This window comes from Peromyscus californicus, unplaced genomic scaffold, assembly GCF_007827085.1.
Source record: "Peromyscus californicus insignis strain IS unplaced genomic scaffold, ASM782708v3 Scaffold_5__1_contigs__length_169319896, whole genome shotgun sequence".
NCBI classification, from domain to species: Eukaryota; Metazoa; Chordata; class Mammalia; order Rodentia; family Cricetidae; genus Peromyscus; species Peromyscus californicus.
Genome location: NW_026294573.1, coordinates 94839249 through 94859858, shown reverse-complemented (window position 1 = coordinate 94859858; position 20610 = coordinate 94839249). Strand labels below are relative to the sequence as shown.

Genomic DNA, 20610 nt, shown 5'->3' with positions numbered 1-20610 from the left:
GACATGAAAGTAGAAGCAGAGTTGTTTAGGAAAATAAAGAGAATTAATGAGAGGGAGAGTTGAGCAAAAGAAGAGGAGAGGGTACGGGAGGAGCGTCCTCAACATATTGTGCACATCTATGTGAGTACACCCTTCTATGACCCAGGACCAAACATACAATGCATTCATACCTATGTGAGTATATTCTTGCATGACACGGGATGGAACACACAGTGCATACCTGAGTAGGCCCTTATATGATATGGGACCAAACATACAGTGCCTATTTATGTTAGTACACCCTTACATGACGCAGCACCAAACATACAAAGCATACCTATGTGAGTATATCCCTATATGACCTGAGACCATGTGCAATGAGTATATACTATGCATTAAAATCTTTTATTGCAGCCGGGCGGTGGTGGCGCACGCCTTTAATCCCAGCACTCGGGAGGCAGAGGCAGGCGGATCTCTGTGAGTTCGAGGCCAGCCTGGTCTCCAAAGCGAGTTCCAGGAAAGGCGCAAAGCTACACAGAGAAACCCTGTCTCGAAAAAAAAAAAAATCTTTTATTGCAAAATGTCATCACAACCTTGTACAACCTTGTCTGTAGACAGAGTCAATTTAACATTGCCTTTCAGCACCTCCATGCAACAGAGGTCTTTGAGGGTTTGAAGCACAAAGCTTTCGATGAGATGCAAAGTCTATTCCCAAGCTGCTCTTTACCACCCACAGGGTAAACAAATCTTACACAGGAAAGGCAGGAGACATACAGCACTATTGTTTGATGGTCACATTTCAAGCTTTTTAAAAAGCAGCCTGATATTGTGGGATTACATGGCATTCTGTAATTGAATGCAATTGTGTTTTCTATGCTTGTCTGGGAAAGCTGACCTTTGGTTTGATTTAGCTCAAGCAATATTTCAACATTGCACTGGACTCTGCGTCCCCTGACCACCGCTCAGCTGGAGCCAGGCCTCTGCCCTGGATGGCAACCAACAGACTGGGCTCTGGGACACAGTGTGGCTTTGACAGGTCTGGGGAAATGTTCATGGAGGTAGAAAGGTTTCAAACTGTGGAACTCTAAAGCCTCAAATCAACACTTTAGACAAGCCCACACAGGACATGAATCACAATCCCCCAAAGATTTTATAGGCTTTCCATTTTGATGACATGCTGACACATGTCATCAGATCTCCCAATAAGATGACATGCGCATGTCAGGCATGAGGGCAGAAAGCCAGACATTTAGGGCTTTAAACTCAACTTGAGCAACTGCCCCAGTGAAACAGAAGGCAGAACTTCAGGTGAAAAAGGAGAAATAGCTGAGTCACAAGATGGTCTTCAGAGATAGGCCTCGGGGAGGGAAAAGTCCCCTGGTGCCTGTTGCATATGAAGCTTGGAAGTGCAGGAATCTGGCACGTATCTCAGCAAAGAGAAATGCCCTACCTCCCGTGATAACTGTGAAAACACAGCAGACAAAAGAAGAGGTCTGCTACCTACTGTGTATTAGGTCAGTATGGAAATGCCTTGTTCTCACTGGTTCATTTCATTGCTATACCCATCCCTGAGGAGGTGCTATTGTTAGCCCATTTGGGGGAAAGCAAGGCACAGGGTGGTATATAATTAGGCATGGGTACAACTGAGCAGCAGCAGAGGCAGGATTTGAACTCAACTATTCTGACTGTCCAGTTCAGGGGGTATTTAAAAGTTGTTCACTGTTCATCAAGGCCTGTCCTTAAATCCTTGCCTCAGCCAACTTCCTTGCCATGTCCCTACAACCATTCTGCCCCCCCCCCCCCCCCCAGCCAGCTCAGCTCTTTTTGACTTTTAAAGATTAACTCAGAATCAAAGATTCCTATCAGGTCTTGTCAGTATCACCAGACAGGCAAAAGACGGTATGGCCGCTTTCCCTAAGCATAGTCCAGCACAGCTTGCAGATAGAAATGCACCAACGCATTGATCCAAGCCACAATGGAAAGGTCAAACCAGCTCTGTATTTTGAATAGATGAAAATGGCAGCCATGCTATTACCTCAACATGACACGTAGCTGAAGGGACAGAGACAAGCAGACTTCACTCAGGACCATGACATGCCCAACACTGCCCTGGATCTCCTCCAGTCTCAACCTCCATAACCTGGAGACATCTCCAGTCCAGTGCCAACATGCCCAATAGACACCCTGGCAAATGTTTCGAGGAGCTTCAGGGGCTTCTGCATCTGAAAAGCCCCTGAATCAGAGATAGGGCAGGAGGAGGGGTTGTGAGCTATCACCATTGTCTTCATCACTGGAAGCTGAAGAAAACCTAAGGCCACAGCAGATAGCCCAGTGGGGTGGCTAGTGCCCGACTTAGAAGAGCACAGTTCTCATGGAGAGTGTCACTCCCATGGACCGTGGAGCACATGCACACACAGGTAGAGCTTTGAGGTCACCCCTCAGCTGTCCCTGCTGCCTTTCCTGGAGCAAACACAAAGGACCAGAAAATAGTCTTCTATGGTCCCCAAAGTACCCTCTGGACTTCTATACTTAGAGCATGCCAGTGTGGCTATAAATTGGGACAGGGCCAGACACCTAGAGAGCTACGGGCTAAGAGCTAGGATCTTGGCTGAGTCCCATGCACACAAGAGATCAGCTATCTGGCATCCAGCCATACCACAGAACTGATAGCCCTAGCCACACCACTTGGGTCATACACAGTTGTAAAGAATGCAGAACCGCTACAGAACCCATACAAGCCAAACAGGGGAACTGTCCCTAGATCAACATAAGTAATGGTGAGATGACAGGAGCCCGTAGCGAATTCTCTGGACAAGGGCTGAGCTAACTGTGGTAAAGTGGTATGTGTGTGTTTCATGTGTATGTTTCCGGGCGGGGGGCGGGGGCATGGTTCTTAGGCTGTGAGGATGGTCTCCCCTGGAAAGGCCACAAGCCTCTGCCCCCTGCATAAATAAGCACTGCACGATTCCATGCCCAGTAGGAAGCCCTGACTTGTCACAGGAACTTGTATCCATGGTGGAGGGGACAAGGAGCAGGCACTGGGAAAAGGCAGACACCGGAGGAGACAAGCTCGGTGGGAAGCGGCTTTGAGCGGTGTTTGTTCATGGTCACTACGCAAAGCATCTTGAGGAGCTAAAAGCCAGAAAGGGAAGCAGCGAGGACACCAGCAGCAGCCAAGAGAAGCAGGTGCCGTAAGTGAGGCTGAAGGACAGACAGGGCCAGAGAGGAGGCCGAGGGCAGGGAGGGCCTTCCTACTGGGCAGGGGCAGGAGCTACATTTTTTTTTTAAGACTCGAACCTTTGCAGATTTTACAAAAACAAACCTGGGAGTAAGCACACTGCTAAGGCCCCCTTAAGAGGGCCCTCCATGGAAGTGAGAATCTACCTTTCCAGAACATGTTATATCCCCGGACTCAGGTTAGCCCTTCCAGTGAAATTGTGGGAGGTAGATTTCGTGAAAGAAAATCAAGACTGACTTCCTTTGGGGCCTGGTTTACACAAGGGAAGTGGTTCCACAGTGGCCCGCGCTGGCTTTGATGTCGTCCAGAGCAGTTTCACTTGAGTTGACAGTATCACGTGAGGAGAAAGGGCAGGTATTAGAGTTGCTCTCATTTCATCCTCTGGAGAGGCACTCGGGGTTCCCATGCATCACTAACGTGTTGCTGCTCGGAGCAGAACCATCAACATGGCCTAATCCCGCCCTGAACAGGCTATAGCCTAGTGACCCACACCACCACTGTCACACAGATATCACCATTCACGGGCCAACCCAGACTCTAAGATGAAGCATCTTCAAGTCCCTGAACCAAATCTCAAGTGTTAGACAATGAAACTTAAGGCCCAGAAAAGGTGAACAAGTCGGCAAATGTCAAACTCTCTGGAACACGAGGGAAGGGAAGTATTTCTGACTCACTGCGTGTCGGCCCTGTGCTCATGTTCCCTGTTGGAAACCCACAGGAAGCACATCACTGAATGCTCAATGACCCACGGGGTAGCTAGTGTCCAGTTTCTAATATTGTAGAGGGCCAGGAAGAATCAAAGGTCACAGTTAAGGAGAGCGAGAACCTGAGAGCGTGACCCAAACGGTCTCTGCACAGCCTCAAGCCTTTCTCCTACACCAGCATCTTCCAACCTTCAGTCATTTACCAACTGCTCTCCAGGATTTCACCACAGCCACATGAAACAATGCCTTCCTTAACTTCATCTTTTCTTTCTTAATAGCCACTTGGGCAATCATGCTCATGAAACCACAACTTGACGTGCGTCAGAAAGAAGTTGCCATTGCTGTAGTATCAGAAATCATCTCAACTACCACACAAAACTCAAAGCAATGTCCTTCCAAGTTTACCTGTCACAGGGTTAGAATCTTGACATGTCACTTTTTCTGGGGTTTCTGGGACTTTAGCCAATGTTGATACTGCCTTTGAGCTGTGATCACAATAGCAAAGACAGAATGATCTCCCACACTAACTCCCCCAAACTGATTCAGCCACCACTCAACCTGCTGGTTATACTCTGGCTTAGAGAAGAACCAATAAAGTGACCAAAATGTTCCAGCAATATGAAAACGGGGTGAGGCAGACCTGTAAGGCTTCATCCTTGGACTTCTCATCAGGATAGATTCAGTGATAAATAGAGGAGGTATCCGTGACTTAACTTTTAAAGTTGGAACAACACTAAAACAGTATGAGATGGTACTTTGGAGAAAGACTTGACTAGGGGAGCTGGGGTTGGCTGTGCTTCATTCCTAGGATGTCACTCCCATGACTGTATAAACGTGAAGGAGTCACCTCCACTTTGAGAATCAGATTCCTTCTAGGAAGACCGACCCCCGCTGCCCCCACCCCTGCCATCTCAGCACCTACAAAAGCATGGTTGGCACAGAGTTGACTAACAGAAGCAGTCTGCCCCATGTATCTACACACGAACTAAACAGTTTCTAAACAAACCAATGTTGTAGCCCGGGACACTTTGAGACTAGACAAGAGTATCTGAGTAGACTCCTGTATCTACAGAATCCCTGTGGACAGGCCAACGGCTTTAGCAGAGGTACACTGAGGAAGGAACAAGATGAATTCTCCAAATGGATTCCAAAGCAGGACCCAGTGGTTCCAGCAATGACCACACAGGCAAGTAGCTCTAAGATCCTAAGGAGTAGGCAGTCTCTGAGGGACCAATCGCAGCCTCAAGCCTTGTTCTCATGGTGATCACTGTCTGGAACACCAAAGGAGACTCACTGAACCCTTAACAACAAGCAGCAGCTATATAATCATAGCAGAATCGGGATCTGAGGTGGTTAGAGTAAGATAAGGAAGGAGAGGGGATTTAATTATGTATATTAGAAGAGATGGACATGCTCCCTTCGGCTCGGAAAGCCGGGATAGAATTAGGGGAAAGAGAAGAAGTTACTTGCAGTTCTGCGTATTCGTAAGACCTGCAGTTTGAGTTGGCTGCACATAGACGATGAGTCAACAGGATGACAAGCACATCAAAAGCCTCATGCAATCTCAGACTGCACAGACAGAAATACGGCACTCAAACAGGCAAAAGTCCCTTTATCCTCTATGCTACAACCCTTTTGTAACTTCTGGTAAACTTTGGGAATGACACAAACACCCTGAGATGCAACCGTCAGAGGCAGAAGTCAGGAGGAAAGCATTGCATAAGAGGGCTGGAGGCCACTGAGACCAGAAAAAGAAAAGAATCCAGGAAGAGACACAAGAACTGTCCTCAGACTGTCAAGGGTCTCAGAATTAGACCGATTCCCCGCAAGGTACAGCATGGTGGCAAATACTTCCCGACAGTTCGAGCTATCAACACCCAAGATGAGCTATCTCATGAGAAGCGGAAATAGAAGGATGCTACAGGTATCTTGGTAGGGAACAACAGTGACATTCCCAGCCTCCAGTTCAGACCAGTGGGGTGTTTTTCAAAATCAGCAAAAGGTTCCAATAGCGTGTTTTTCAAAAATCAGCAGAAGGCTACCACTTCCTAGAGAAGGAAGCAGCAGTCCTCTGCGCTTCCTCTATAACTGTGGCCTGGCTTTCTGCTGCAGGATAAACCAAGAAAAATGACAGAAATTCAAGGACCAGCTGGGGCTGGAGATGTAGCTCAGTGGTTCAGTGCCTGCCTAGCTTGTGCGAGTTCCTGGGTCTCATCCGCAGCACAGGACAACAAACTGAAACCAAACCAAACTAGCTGCCAGAGAAAGAGGCACTGAAAACTGGAAGCCAGCTTCCTTCTCAAGAGCTGTGCACACACTCTTGGTTTCTTTGCCCATCCTACTTCACAACACCAGCTGTTAAAAGAAAAAGACCCTCCTTTCTAGGCAGCCTTCACTAAGAACTGGAAATTCCGCCTGTCCATGCTGCCAGCCTCACACACGAAGAGGCAGACGAACAAGGTCCGATGGTCAGAAATGCAACAATGTCGTGTGAGGACAGCACTAGCTTCTGTTTCTAAAGCACCTACTATGTGCTGGACCTTGTGTTAGACTTTGCATCTTAAGTATTACCATATTAATGATATAATACTGTACATAATAATGTAATATTATTATAAATAACTCAGGAAATTAGGTCGTGGACATGTTAAATGTTTTGTCTGAGCTGTCCAGGATTGAAAATAAATAATCATAGCAAGGCTAGAGAGATGGTTCAGTGGTTACAAGCACTGGATGTTCTTACAGAGGGCCCAGGTTCTAGTCCCAGCACCCACATGGCAGCTCACCTACCTTAACTCCAGTTCCAGGGACTCTGATGCTCTCTTCTGGTCTCATGCACATCAGGGACACACATGATGTACATATGAACATGCAAGCAAAATACCCATACACAAAGAACAAAATAAATAAATCTAAATGTAATTTTTAGGAAAATAATCATGGTTTGTATTCCTTAAATGCTTCTTAGGTATCAAATACTGTTTTAACCCTGGATGGGTTTCTTACTGTACCCATTTTTTCGATAAGAAGAGATAACCCCCAAGGGACCATAGGTTATTCACAAAGTCACACAGTAATGCACACCAGCACTTTTCCTCTACGATGCACCGTCTCCTGGAGGTAGAAGAAATAACCCAGTTCTGCTGCAAGACAACCTAACAAGGGCCCTCCATGACAGAAAGGCCTGGCCTTGACCAGAGGCCTCCATGACAGAAAAGAGAACTCAAGACAATCTGGCTGCACATCCAGGAACAGACCAGCTGCAAGTGCCTCACAGGTGACTCAGGGACCAGAGCATGCCCACACCTCTTTCTCTACTGATGCCACACACCCACTCTGTGCCACTCCAGTCACCTCTGGCCCTCCCTGTCATGGAGGAGTCCCCTACAGCAACACCTCTTTTTAAAAACTTTTCTGGTGTGTGTGGGGGGGAGGTGCATGTAAGTGCAATGCTCTTAGAGGTCTGAAACCATCAGACTCCCTGGAGCTGGAGTTATAGGCAGTTGTGAGCCACCCAAGGTGGTGGCTGGGAACTGAACTTGGGTCCTCCGGAAAGGCACCATGCACAGGTCACTTCTGAGCTCTCCAGCACCCCCAACGCCTCTTCTGCTACCCCAGGAAACCACAGTTGTGCATCCTCATGAACGAGCTCCCACCCAATCCATCTAAACACTAACATTTTACACCATTTCTTCTCATGTCAAATGGATCATAAACTGGGAGGGAGGCCTCTCAAGAAAGGCTAGACCAATCCACTCCCCTCCTCAAATGTCAAAGTGGGTAAAAAGGACTTTCTCGGAGCAGTGGCCACTGTTGGCCCATGATGGGAGGAGTACTTCATCACTGATGTAGTTCAGGACAGCAGCACATGGTGACAAGACCAGCTTCCTGAAGGCTCCCTGGCTGCTTCTCAGTCCTCACTGCACACACCAGTCTGACCTGCACCAGTGAACATCAAACACTGCCCCCACCCCCTTGACAGGCTGCGGCCCTTCTGCAGCCAACGTCATGGTCAGCAAACTGTATGTTCCTCAGACATATTCTCAGAGGCATGCCAGGCACTCAAGGCCTGGGCACTTAGTAAATCTGAGGTAAAGACTTCACTGTTTCAAGATCAGAATTCAAATGCCTGTAAAACTAATCCAAATGGCTAGTTCCAAGGAAGAAGAACAAGTTTCCCCTTTAGAAATAATTGCCCCCTCCCCCCAAAAAAAAAAGAAATGTGCCTAACTTTTATTTACCCATACCAAGTTAGAACTCTAACTGGTCTCACACACACAGAAACGCCTCATCTATAAATTTGTCTATCCATAGAAATCCCACGGGCAGCTCAAAAATGCCCTTGGCAGCCATCTGTGCTCCCGCTGGCCTTCATGGCAAGCCTGTGCCTCTCCTCTCTGGGATCTGTGTCCCCAGAGCCACTGTCTACTGCAACCAGCTTTTCGAGTTTCGTTGCCAATGTTTCCTTCAGAGGAGACCAACCACCCAGACACTGAAAAAGAAACGGCTCTAGGGCAAGCTTGAGAACAAGCCCAGGACACACGGACAGAGAAATGTCCCCTTTGAGATGTATGAACAGAAAGAGAGTTTTGCTTACTTGGGTTGGAATGCTTGATCTGTCGTAACGTTCTTAGGACCTTGTGTATGTCCTTAATGCTGGTGTCCTTTTGGCTGTATAAAAGAAGCCTCCGAGCATCTGAGAACAGGCGAGACACACTATAAAGGGAACAAGAAAACGTTGAAAAGACCTGGTTAGGCCAGCTGCCTCTCTCCCCAGCCTGGCTGCCCCTCCTAACCTAGCCATTATTCCAGCCTCAAGTGTTCACCCATGTGTCTAGGCCCAGTTTACCCACCAAAGCCAGTGTGTGCACAAACACACACACACACACACACACACACACACACACACACACACACACACACACACACGGCTACCTACTGCCCACAATAAACCTAGTGCCTATAGCCAAAATATGCTTAATGATCCATGAAAATGTTTTCATTGATTACAAATATGAATTGAAAACAAATATGAATACATGTACAGTAATGAATTTGCCCTTGATTATATGCATCTGCACACCAATACATTTTAATATTTGTGTTATGTCTGAAAGGGCCCACAAAAGCTCCCCAACCTACCCATGGACAATTATAAATGTGGCCCTGCCTGTGCCAACTACAGCACCATATCTCCTGCAGCACATCCTACAGTCCCTGACCCATTCTAACTCTGACTCTGCACATCTGAGGGATCACCATCTCATCTGGCAGATGCCTATCACACACAGCATCTGAGCCGGGAGTCAGGAACACAGATACTAAGAAAGCAGCATCACGCTCTCCGGCAACTCCTGCTCAGGGAGAGAAAGACTTGTAAACACTGCAGTCATCTCAGACGTCAGAGCAGTGACCTGAGAGCGGAGCTGAGGACACAATTCTCCTGGCCGGGGCTCTAAGCTGCTGGGGAGCCCAGACCCTTCCAGCGCAGTGACCCAGGCTTCTAGAACCAGCCATGTCAAAGGTACAGTCAATGTTCGGAGTAGATCAGATGGAGTGAGCTTGCTGTTGTCTCCCAGAGGCATCAACTCTGAGTACACAACTTTGGGCCACAATAATCGCAATGACTCTTAAATCCCACAGTCTTAAATCCTGGTGGCAATTCTCCCTTCCTTCATTCTGTAGACTTCTCATGCAAACCTCTCCAAGAGGGGAAGGATAAGTATAAACTGACAAGTTTGGGTAAGAAAACCTGATCTGGTACTTACATGGACTTGTTAAAGTTTCCAACAACACCGGGAGCCTCACCGGGAGTCGGATAACGGAAGCAAGGGTTGTTGGCATTACAGATAATCCCCTGTACCCAGGGAAGGGTTCCTGCAGAAGGCATGGCTTTATTTGGAAAGTGGCCTGTTGAAATCGAGAAGAAAATACAGGGAAAACATTAGTTCTTTGAAGTGATTTTTGACACAGTCCTCCTCACATCTGTCTCGTTCACCATGTCGTAGAAGACCTGCCTCCTCTGAAGTGACTGGCCCTGAGTTAAGAGTCTGACACCAAATAATGGTGACAATGGTTCTATTTGGCATTGTCTGTAGATGGGGACTCATGACACCAACCTTGGGAAAGTAATAAACGGGGTACAATCAGACCATGGACACAAAGTGCTTGGCAAGCAGCAAGTGCTTGGTCACCATTTGCTGAACCTCTACCTGGAGCCTCACCTCTAAGAGACAAAGAAGGGCCTCGGCAGTGACCTAATGCAGGTCCCTCACACTGCAGCTGATGAAGAACTTAGCATTGCACATGGCTTCGGGTAGAAGCTTCATCACCATGATCCCAGCTCAAGCTCACTTCTTTTTCCTACATCTAGTAGTTCCTTACAAACAATGACTAGGCATGTCTGGGTGAGGTCAGAGCCTTCAAAGGCTCGGGAAGGTTTGTGGCAAGGATGTACAAGTGTTGCCTATGTGAATCAAGATAAATGTGCTCTCGGTCAGGGGTTCTTAATCCAGAAGCCTGTTCATGTTGGGACAAACAGGTCTTGGCTCCGGCTCTCACCATATTCTCAGTGTTATCTGAAGACTTGGCAAGCACTAAGAACCATGGCTCCAGGTGGTGACTAGCTTGTATTGTCATAGACTTTGGAGTCAAACCAACTGAGATTTACACCCAGTCCCTGCCATGTGTGAGGCACAGTCCAGCCAATCTCCAAAGCCTTGCCTTCTCACCTGTAAAATGCTGATCGACACGCATGTGGTGTTACATGAGCTCTTATCAGCAAAGCATCTTGTGGTTTCATTTTTGTTTTTAAGGGACAAGGTTTCACTCTGTAGTCCAGGCTGGCTTAGAAGGCTGAACACTTTCCCAGAGTGCCCAGCAAAAGGCAAAAGCTCATGACTGGTCCAATCAGTACTTCTGAGCCATTGCAGCTCACCTACAACAGCACTCCTTTGCTACTGTCCATTCAGAACACTCTTTCCATCTCGCAGTGCCTACCTTCCTCCTTCACCGGTCTATTTTCACGTAAATATGCTAATAGAGGCTCCCCAGAAGTAGAGCAAAGGCCAAGCTGTGCCTCACTTTACTGATCAGTCCTGGGAACTTGTCAATCTTTTTAAAGAGGCAACATGGGAGATGTGACAAGATCTGATCCCCATGGCCAGTCTCTGTAGGGACTCTGGCCTGTTGAACATTTACTCAGCTAATCTCTTTATCTCCCTGTTAACAGTTCAAGGAAAACCAAACAAGACCCCTTGCCTAATGAGCTGCTGCTCCTCATTCAGTGGCGACTTATGTAACCCAACCAAATCATACTCCAAGGACCACAGGATTCGCCTCTTTCAAATTGCAGAGATACCGGCCAAAGGCACAGGGTAGTGTAGGTCAAAGGCAGAGATGGGGAAGGCATTTCAGCAAAGACCCTTCCTCGTCTGCTGGACCCCATCTTATGTGCAAATAAGAACAGGATGAGGATTAGACATTAGTGTCCAGGATGTCAGTCAAATAACGTAATGGACACCAAGGAGCCAGAGGCGTCCTTAGGACCTTGATGACTCTGACTTGAACTACAAAGATTTACGGGAAGAATTTCACACTAGTCCTTTGTTCCAGAGTGCAAACATAGCTGCAAGCTTCACCTCAGCTTTCTGCTCTGCTATTCCAACGAATGAAATCAGAAAGTCATGTCCAGAGGAACGTACTCGAGGCATGTGGGTGTAACCTGAATCTATAGAATGTCTATTAGCAAACTAGTATGAAAGTGCCTGCTGAACGTGAAAGTTACATGCTTTGTAAGAGCTGGGAAGGAGACGAAGAAACCAATCAGAAGGTAGCTGTGGCTTCAGTGCTGGAGCTGGTGAGTGATAAGAAAGGTGTGTGGGACGGAAAGCCTTTGGTCCCAGCCAAAACTCCTACACAAATGCTTCAGATTTGGGACTTTCTAGAGTGTTGTTCCATCCATCCACCCAGCACAGCCCGACTGTAAAATGGTAACTGAGGCAACAACAGGGCAAGAGCTGTTTGTTGGGTGGTTGGTCGGTCTCCTCTGTTCACCTTTATAGAGAAGCTAAAATCACTTGCTCATGGTGACACACTTAGAGAACACTGAAACCAGGAGCCACACCCATATAACCATGTTTCTAGTCATTACTGTATTTCAATGCTCACTGTCAAAGCTGTCATCAAAACACCTGAGTGAGAGCCAGAGGACCTGAATTCTATTCCACCTCTACTAGATATGTATGTGACTTCGGACAAATCATTCTAGGTGCATGACTCTCAATTTAGTTACCAAGAAACTAAAGCAAATGATAATAAAGTCTATTATACAAGACTGTCAAGAACCAACTGAAATCCAATCATGTTAGTCAATCTGAGATGTTATACACAAAGGCAGTGTATGCTCTAGGAGCTGGAGAGGTACTCTTGCAGAGGACCTGAGTGGGGTTCCCATAACTCACATCAGATGGCTCACAACTGCCGGTAACTCTGGCTCCAGGGGCTCTGACACCTTTGGCCTCCTCAGGCACCTGCATTCATGTACACACACCCGCACACAGACACATACGCATACTTTATTAAATCTTTAGAAAGTATATGTTCCAATATGTGTTCCATGATTTTCAACCACGTGATTAAAAGACAGTGCAAATGAAAGGACCACTGGGAACCACATACTAGCAATTTGAATCACTGCCTTAAGGGTGATTTTTAATCATCACTTTCTGAACTCTCACTAAGGTTATTTTATTATCATGATTTAAAAATGTGTGAAACAGATGTTAGCTATTATTATCATTACTGTCATCATCATTTACTGGGACTACAAATATCTCCAGAGTTCATGCCCTATCCAAAAAAATGTAAAGCCCAGATTTTCGTCCCAAGCCATTTGTGGTGTTTTTCCTGAAGACGGCATCTTTGGAAAAGGTTCTGCTGAGGGCACATTCACTCCCTACATTTCACCGGCCATCAATGAATCTCAGGCATGATCCATAGATACTCACACTCATGTTGTTCATAGGGCGGGTAGCTCAGGCGGACGGAGATCAGGATCAGGAAGATAAAGAGAGGCCAGGCCACTTCCAGTAACAGCTGACACTGAATAGAAAATAAGACACAATACGGTGATTTTTTTTTTAAACGGCAACATGGTGGCCAACTGCTATTGGGCTGAGAAATCCACAGAGAAATTCATCAACTGACTGACTTCTGGTGCCTCTCCCTCACTCTGAGCTTTAATTACGTTGAACTGTGTGTGACCACCCCCCACCCTGTGACATCCCATTCTGTACCTATGTCTTCTTTAAGGCAGAAAAAATGATTCCTGCCTGCTTCTTCAGGCTCCTTTCTACCTGGTCTTCAAGGCTCAGCCATTACACCTTCAGCCTGAGCTAAGAAGCCCTTCTCCTGTGCCCACACCCCCAGGAACCCGAATAGTTCCTCAGTCACATCTCCCCAAGCCCTGGAGATGATCTGTTTCAATCACTGGCTTGCACACTGCACCCTTAACATCTCACTGGGAGCACTTTTCACTGTAGAATACATTCATTTAAACTATACTTTGTCATGGCCCCTTGACATCCCCTTCAATGAAGAGACCCTAAGTAAATCTCAGGATGACTGGTACTTCAGAGTGTTGGGGACATTTTGTTTTTTACCCTGTTTTTTTTTTTTCCCTAGTTGAAATAAGCAGCTTATAGTTTTCTAAGAACTTTGATATGGCTTCTTCATACCAAGCTCATTTTTTAATCTTCAGGAAGTGAAACAAGATGGTAGCTGTAAATGTTCCAGGACCAAACCATGTTTATGCTTTCCTATGTTCTTTTAACTTTCCATAACAAACCTCTGCTACCACAAACTATAAAGAGCAGCTCACACAAACAGCACATCAGGACAGAGAAAGGCAAGAACCGTGGAAGAACCATACTGAAAATGGGTCGCTAAGAACAACGATCTCTGTAAACAATCCCACAGAAGCAACAGAACCTCCAAGTTTGCAAATGACATTCCGTCCTTTCTCTTCGCGACAGCAAATCATCACCCTGTACAATTTTTATTTGGCAATTATACCTCAGTAAGCTGGGAGTCGGGGGAGGCATGACCAGAGAACCCCCAGCCTGGACTCCCTGGACACTGAAAACAACTTCTCTACCAGGGAGGCTGGAGCCCTCCCTCTGAGTTCCCAGGTACTCTGTGTCCTCAGCAGCACTTGGCACAGCAGGAATGTATTTACATACGAGCGTCCCCCCTCCGCCACTGTCTTCTCAGTTAGTCTGCAACATGTAAGAGCTAAACGTGGTGAGCATTCATTGGGTAAGAGAGTGAACTGAAGCTTGTAAAATCAGAAAGAGGGCAACAAAAATCAGTTGATCCCTCTGGGAAAGCAGTTTGGCAATATGCATCCAAAAGGCATGTTTATCCCCTTTGACCAAGTAATATTCCTGGGAATTCATCCGAAGAAGCAAAGCTTAAAAAAAATAAAAAGCAAAACTCAAAAAGCTGCATACATGAATATATTCATTCACTGAAATGCTATAACTATAAAATATTGTAAATAAATAACTTGATTGTATGGCAAAGGGGAAATGATTACATTACTGCATATCTAGTGGGCAGTATATTACTTGGTCGTTATAGCAATGTTTATGAAACACAGATATCGCTAACCAAGAACACAGGATGCAGAACCACTGCATTCTAAGCCTGCGGCATTATAAAACCACTCGCACATATTACTTAGCAAACAGAAATCAAGCTTTTAAAAATGGCATGACTGCAAATAAATTAAGGGATAATAATGAGCCTGAAAAATTAAACAGAATGTCGACAAGCAGCCATTTATCTTGAGGCTCTGGAGTCACTGTTTCAACTTACAGGATAAATAGCAGCTATCATTTATGAACAGTCCAATATGTACCAGGCTCACTTTATAGCCTTCACTTCCTTTAATCCTCAGAACATCACTGTAGAGTTGGAACCATTACTGTTTCCATTTTACACTGAAAAGCCTTTAAGGAAGCTCGCGTCAAGGAACTAGTCAGCAGCAGAACTGAGACCAGTGGCCAGCCTTACTTGATTCCAGAGGTCACACGAAATTCTGTCTGACCTGTCAGGCACCTCCAGTAGGAAACAACACAACTCCCCTCTGCAGCATGCACTAAAACTGTCTACAGGTCCCACAGACACAAGATGAACCCACACCCTGGAGACAGATAACAGTTACAGCTAATATTGGACGTCTACAGCACACTTAGGGATTTTTGTGCCTCTCGTCCCCAGGAGTTAGTTCACAGTGACCCTGTCATACAGGCTGCAAGGATACTAATTTATAAGTGAAGAACAGAGGTTCAGACAAATTATGAGCTGCTGGAACTCAAATCTCCCTGCCTACATCTGTGCAGTGCCTGCCCGGCTGCCTCTCACAGAGCTGCACTGGAGACACACACCTAACATCCCATGCCCTTAGGTGGAGCCTAGCACGGACCAGCCCCGCAGGGCACTGAACTGACCTATCCAATAAAGCAAGCCTTGTGATTCTGGACACCTCTGCAGCCTCACTCTTAGGACCTACAAAGTGGCAGGTGCTCAGATTATGTTGGCGACTGGAAGAATGAATGAATCAGATCACAGTTCTGGTAGCAAAGCACACAAAGAAAATCTTATACATCACTTTCAGGAGGTGAAGCCAATGCATGCAACCAGATCAGGGTATGAAGGAAACAGATCGTGACAATTATGATAGCCAACACTCATCTAAATTTTATATATTTCATATATGCATTTCATATATATATATATTTCATAGTCAGACAACCAAATTAGTACTATTACTGTAGTACTCACTTTACATATGAGAAAACTAGGGCTGATTAATAAATTGCCCAAGAGTACTGGTATATGAGAGAGCTTAGACTCAAAGCCAATCTACCTTAAGGGCCTCTTCTCTTAGCCACTATATACGTCAATTTCCTGTAGCCCTTTTCCCTCACCATGTAGAACCTGTAGAGAACTCCTGATCTTTCAGAGTATCTACTGAGCTGAGACACTAATATAAATGAATGAATGAATGAATGAATGCATGCATGAATGAATGAGAGACACTGCTCACAACATTCACACCACCAAGATCATATAACTCATGAAAGCTATAATTTAATTATGTTTCTGTACCCTGTACCTTCAAAAGTGTTTTTGTCTCTAAACATCAAACCCACGCCCAAGCTCAGAACTCTCCATGTCTTTCTTTTCCACATACCCTCCCTCTAGAAACTGAACTTGACTTCTTCAGGAATGCCATCTGTCCTAAGCATAAGGCTCGAGGAAAACAGCTTAGGAAAAGAGACTCTGCTTGTACCATTAGAAGCTCCTACAGAAAAATCATCAAAATCTCTCGAGGGTACACCAACTCCGTACCTTCCCTCCACAGAGTGACAATGATGGGGAATGTTGTTTTCAAGAAGTGAGTCTCCACAGTCACAGCTGCCCTGCGAAACCCCACAGCACACTCCGTCCTTCCCTTCTTGGGGATCAGGAGCAGGCACCTCTGTAATAGGACTTCTCAACAACGGTACCTTTGGCTTTGAGGGCAGACGCTTGTTATAGGGCAGTTTCCTACAAACTATGCTGTGTTTAGCAGCACCTCTGCCCTCTACCTCTAGATCCCTGCAGCACAGGCACACTCAGGATTGTGCCAACCAAATGTCCCAGGATGGGAGAAGGCTTTTGTCCACAGTTGAGAGTTGCTGCTCTACTTGGAAGGAACAAGTATTGCTTCTTGTAAAGATGCAGCGTAAACCTAGGTCAATAGGGCTGCTGTCGTCAGGAGATTCCATAAGCACCAAACCACTTTTGCATTTTCCTTTAGGGCTGGGCCCACAGTGTTCACTTGGATATTCCTGTCTAACTTTTGTTCTTGGTTGCAGAAGCTAATACACCACAGCCTAGTCACTGCATGAGTGCATTTAGCTGCCTAGCCTAAGGACACAGCAGTGGCGCTCTTATATGCAAGATTTATCCTTATTAATTCAAGGTTGGGGTGGTTCAAGGGCTGTGTTTAACGAACACACACAAAAAAAAAATCAATGAAATAAAATTTGGCCCTGGGAAAAAATCTTCTGAATAACAGTCGTCAAAAAAAAAAAATGTATTTGAAAAAAGAAGTGACTGTTTCTCACCACTGAACTGAAGATGCCTGAGACTGCAATGGGGCACAGACAGGATGTCAAAGAGAAAGACACCAAGACAGGGAAGAAGACACGCTTTCTGTCTCCAGCACGGTCACTAAGCTAGGAAACAAGGCAGAATTATGCAAAGTGAACTGAAAATGTGGTGAATTAATCAGAGCCAAGGGAAAGACTTCTAACAACAGTGATGTATGCACCTGTAATCATCACTGAATAAACAGTGAATACAATGTGGAGCAAATAAAAAAAAAATTGACAGTAAGAGCATACATCTAAAGAAAATAAAACTTTTAGGTAATGGCTGGTGTGATGTTACATTCCTTTAATCCCAGCACTCTGGGAGACAGAGGCAAGGGGATCTCTGTGAGTTCGAGGCCAGCCTGGTCTACCTATCATGTTCCAGGACAGCCAGAGGTACACAGAAAGACCTGGTCACAAAATAAATAAATAAATAAATAAAACATAAAGTACTATTTGGGACTGGAGAGACAGCTCCGCAGTTAAGAGGACCTGATGCTCTTGCAGAACAGGATCTGGATTCAGTTTCCAGCACCCACATGTGGCCCACAACCATGCCTAATTCCAGTTCCAGGGAATGGACCACCCTCTTCTGAACTCCATGGGGCACATATATACAATGAAGGCAAAACATATGTATCAAATAAATAAATCTTTAAAATGATTTTTAAGACACAGGTATTAATTTAATGCCAAATATGTTATTCTTCCACTGAAAAAAAAAACAGCACATCTTTAGAGAACTCATATTAATAACAGGTAAGCTGTGCTTCTTGATCAGAACACTTAGCAGCATTCAATGTAACACAATTTTACTTAATGATTAGGGCACTTTGGGGAACTTCAGTAGTAAGATAGAATGAGAAAAAGAAAAAGATGAAAACACCAAAGAATATTTTTCAAAAGCTAAGAAGGGAGGTAGGACAACGTGTTCCCCCCGACATCAGACTGCTCATCTAAGGAGAGCACTGTGTACTCTGTTAATACCAGGTAACTAACTCTATGGTTACTACCCATGTCAGCTTGACTGGATTAGAAACACGGAGGAAATTAACCAGGTAACTAACTCTATGGTTACTACCCATGTCAGCTTGACTGGATTAGAAACATGGAGGAAATTAACCAGGTAACTAACTATGGTTACTACCCACTGTCAGCTTGACTGGATTAGAAACACGGAGGCACACCTTTGAGTGTACCTGAGAGGCTATTTCTGAAAGTTTTAAGTGAGCAAGGGAGAGACCCACTCTAAAGGTGGGCAGCACCCCATGACTGGGGTTCCATAGTGAATGAAAAGGAAAAACACACACATCTCTTGCAGCTTCTCGAGGCAGATGTACAGTGACCAGCTGTTTCACACTCTATGATTCTGTCCCGGCTATGACAGGCTGTTTCCTCAAACTGTGAGCCAAAATAAACCCTTCCTTCCCCAGGTCACTTCTTGTCAGGTATTTGAGGAATTACTCAGCAGTAAGCAAAACTACACAGTGACAAACACTTGTCAAATAACCAAAGGAAAGACTCCAGAATATTCTCCTACATGGGTAAGGTTTTGCGAGTATCCCAAAAAAAAGTAGAAAAGGAATTAACTAAGTGTATAGGCATGTTATGATATGAAAATACAGAATTAACTTCAGACCTGTCCCTAATACCACAAACTCCCATCATGAGTGAGAAAACCTTAAAAATCAGATCAGTTCAAAGCCAGAGAGAAGGACAATTTATAAACCAAGTTTACCCCCTGGAACTCTAAAGCCTGATGCAAAACACTCAGAACCCTCATAATGACTGTTAAAACTGGTCTCATCCTTGGGAAGGACATCTGGTCACACATGTCAAGGGCCATTTCACTTTGGCCCAGTATTCCTACTCCTGAGATTATAACACGAAAGTAAGAAAAGGCTATATGCATAAAATCCTCAGAGGAGCCGGGCGGTGGTGGCGCACGCCTTTAATCCCAGCACTCGGGAGGCAGAACCAGGCGGATCTCTGTGAGTTCGAGGCCAGCCTGGTCTACAGCGCGAGATCCAGGAAAAGCGCAAAGCTACACAGAGAAACCCTGTCTCGAAAAACCAAAAAAAAAAAAAAAAAAAAAAAAAATCCTCAGAGGAATTCCTTCGAGACAGCAAACACTAGGAGCAGACTAAGTGTTGTCAACAGGGTGTGAGCTTGCAGACCTGCACTGTCGACTGAACACGCAGCTCTCTGGGAGATCAATGGCATCATTTCATGATAGACTGACAACCAGAACGTCCGACGTCCCTCTTACTAACTTACCAACGATACTTTCTTCATCTGTGAAACAGATTTCACAGAATTATTGTGAAAATGGAGGCATAATAGATAGAAAAGTACTTTTGAAGCTACCAAGTGCAGCCTACACATCAGAACTCATCACTATAAAGATTATTTACAAATAGGAGAACATGTAACTCAAGCAATGCTAAGTCCAAGAACAGGGAGCAGCAGCTCGTGTCTGTGCACAGAATGACAAATGCCTCCTGGTATTTCCACCACTCAAGTTACCTCAGCATGAAGACCCAGAAGGTGAGCCTGATTAGACATGTCGTGCCCTCCTGAGGGCCTCCTTTCAGATATAAAATTACACTCAACTGGTCTTCCTTAGCTGTATGATTGGACCCTGTCTACCCCCAACTCATCTCCAGCCAGTCCTCCTTCAGTGAGCCAGTGCCTCTGGCTTCTTCCTGCTCCTTAAGCCAGAAACACATTCCTGCCCAGTCTCTCCGCCCAGGATAAAGTGCCTCTGAGGTCTGAGTCCCTGATCTTCCCATGTTAACACCGCTGCTTCCGTTCTGGGGCTCTAGGCTTGAAAGCCATGACCTCCCATTCTAAATGAAGTGCCTACTCAATGCCCAAGTGCAACAGTTCACCGCTTTACTCCTAACATGGATGTTTAACTACAGTTGTGTGCTGGTACGTTTCATATCCTCTTCCCTCGATAAACTCTAACCTCTACGAGGACAGATATGGAGCCTGTCTAGTTTACCACTACATATCCATCACGATATCCCACAAGTAATGGATGTTCAGCAAACATTTACCTAAGTGAAACAATCAACAGTGACTTATTTTAGTTTACATCATCTATAGAACAGAAAACCAAAGCCACTGAGGCACAGGGCTGGCCAAGCTGGGATAAGAACCATGACTGTGGTTCCTGAGCCAAGACTAGGGACAGGGAAGAAATGTCCTTGGCACTGGAAAGAGGAAAGGGAATTGAAGTTGCCACACACTCTGTGAACTTCTCTAAGAGCTGTGCAGGATGGAGGAGTTCTAATTGTTTTCATGTTTATTCCTTTTCATTCCTGACTACCCCAATGGTAGTACTCTAAGTTATTTAAAAGTTAGAGTATGCTATTTCTCTTAAAAGGCAAAAACACGAGTCCATTTGGTTGCCCCACTTTGTCCCCTCTGTTTCGTGGAGACCTTGGCCTCTGGATCAAGCCCAAAGCCAGAGGAAGAT

At 45.5% G+C, this 20610-nt stretch overlaps 1 protein-coding gene across 1 annotated transcript in view; it reads right to left on the bottom strand.

Annotated features, from left to right (window-relative positions):
- Positions 1–20610, bottom strand: part of Abca1 (ATP binding cassette subfamily A member 1) — a 127918-nt gene that overhangs the window by 86051 nt on the left and 21257 nt on the right. The window contains exons 3-5 of the mRNA XM_052716106.1: positions 12930–13023; positions 9690–9831; positions 8519–8637 (exon numbers count right to left, since the gene is read on the bottom strand). Coding sequence (XP_052572066.1) covers positions 8519–8637; positions 9690–9831; positions 12930–13023 — 355 coding nt within the window. The remainder of the gene's footprint in view (positions 1–8518; positions 8638–9689; positions 9832–12929; positions 13024–20610) is intronic.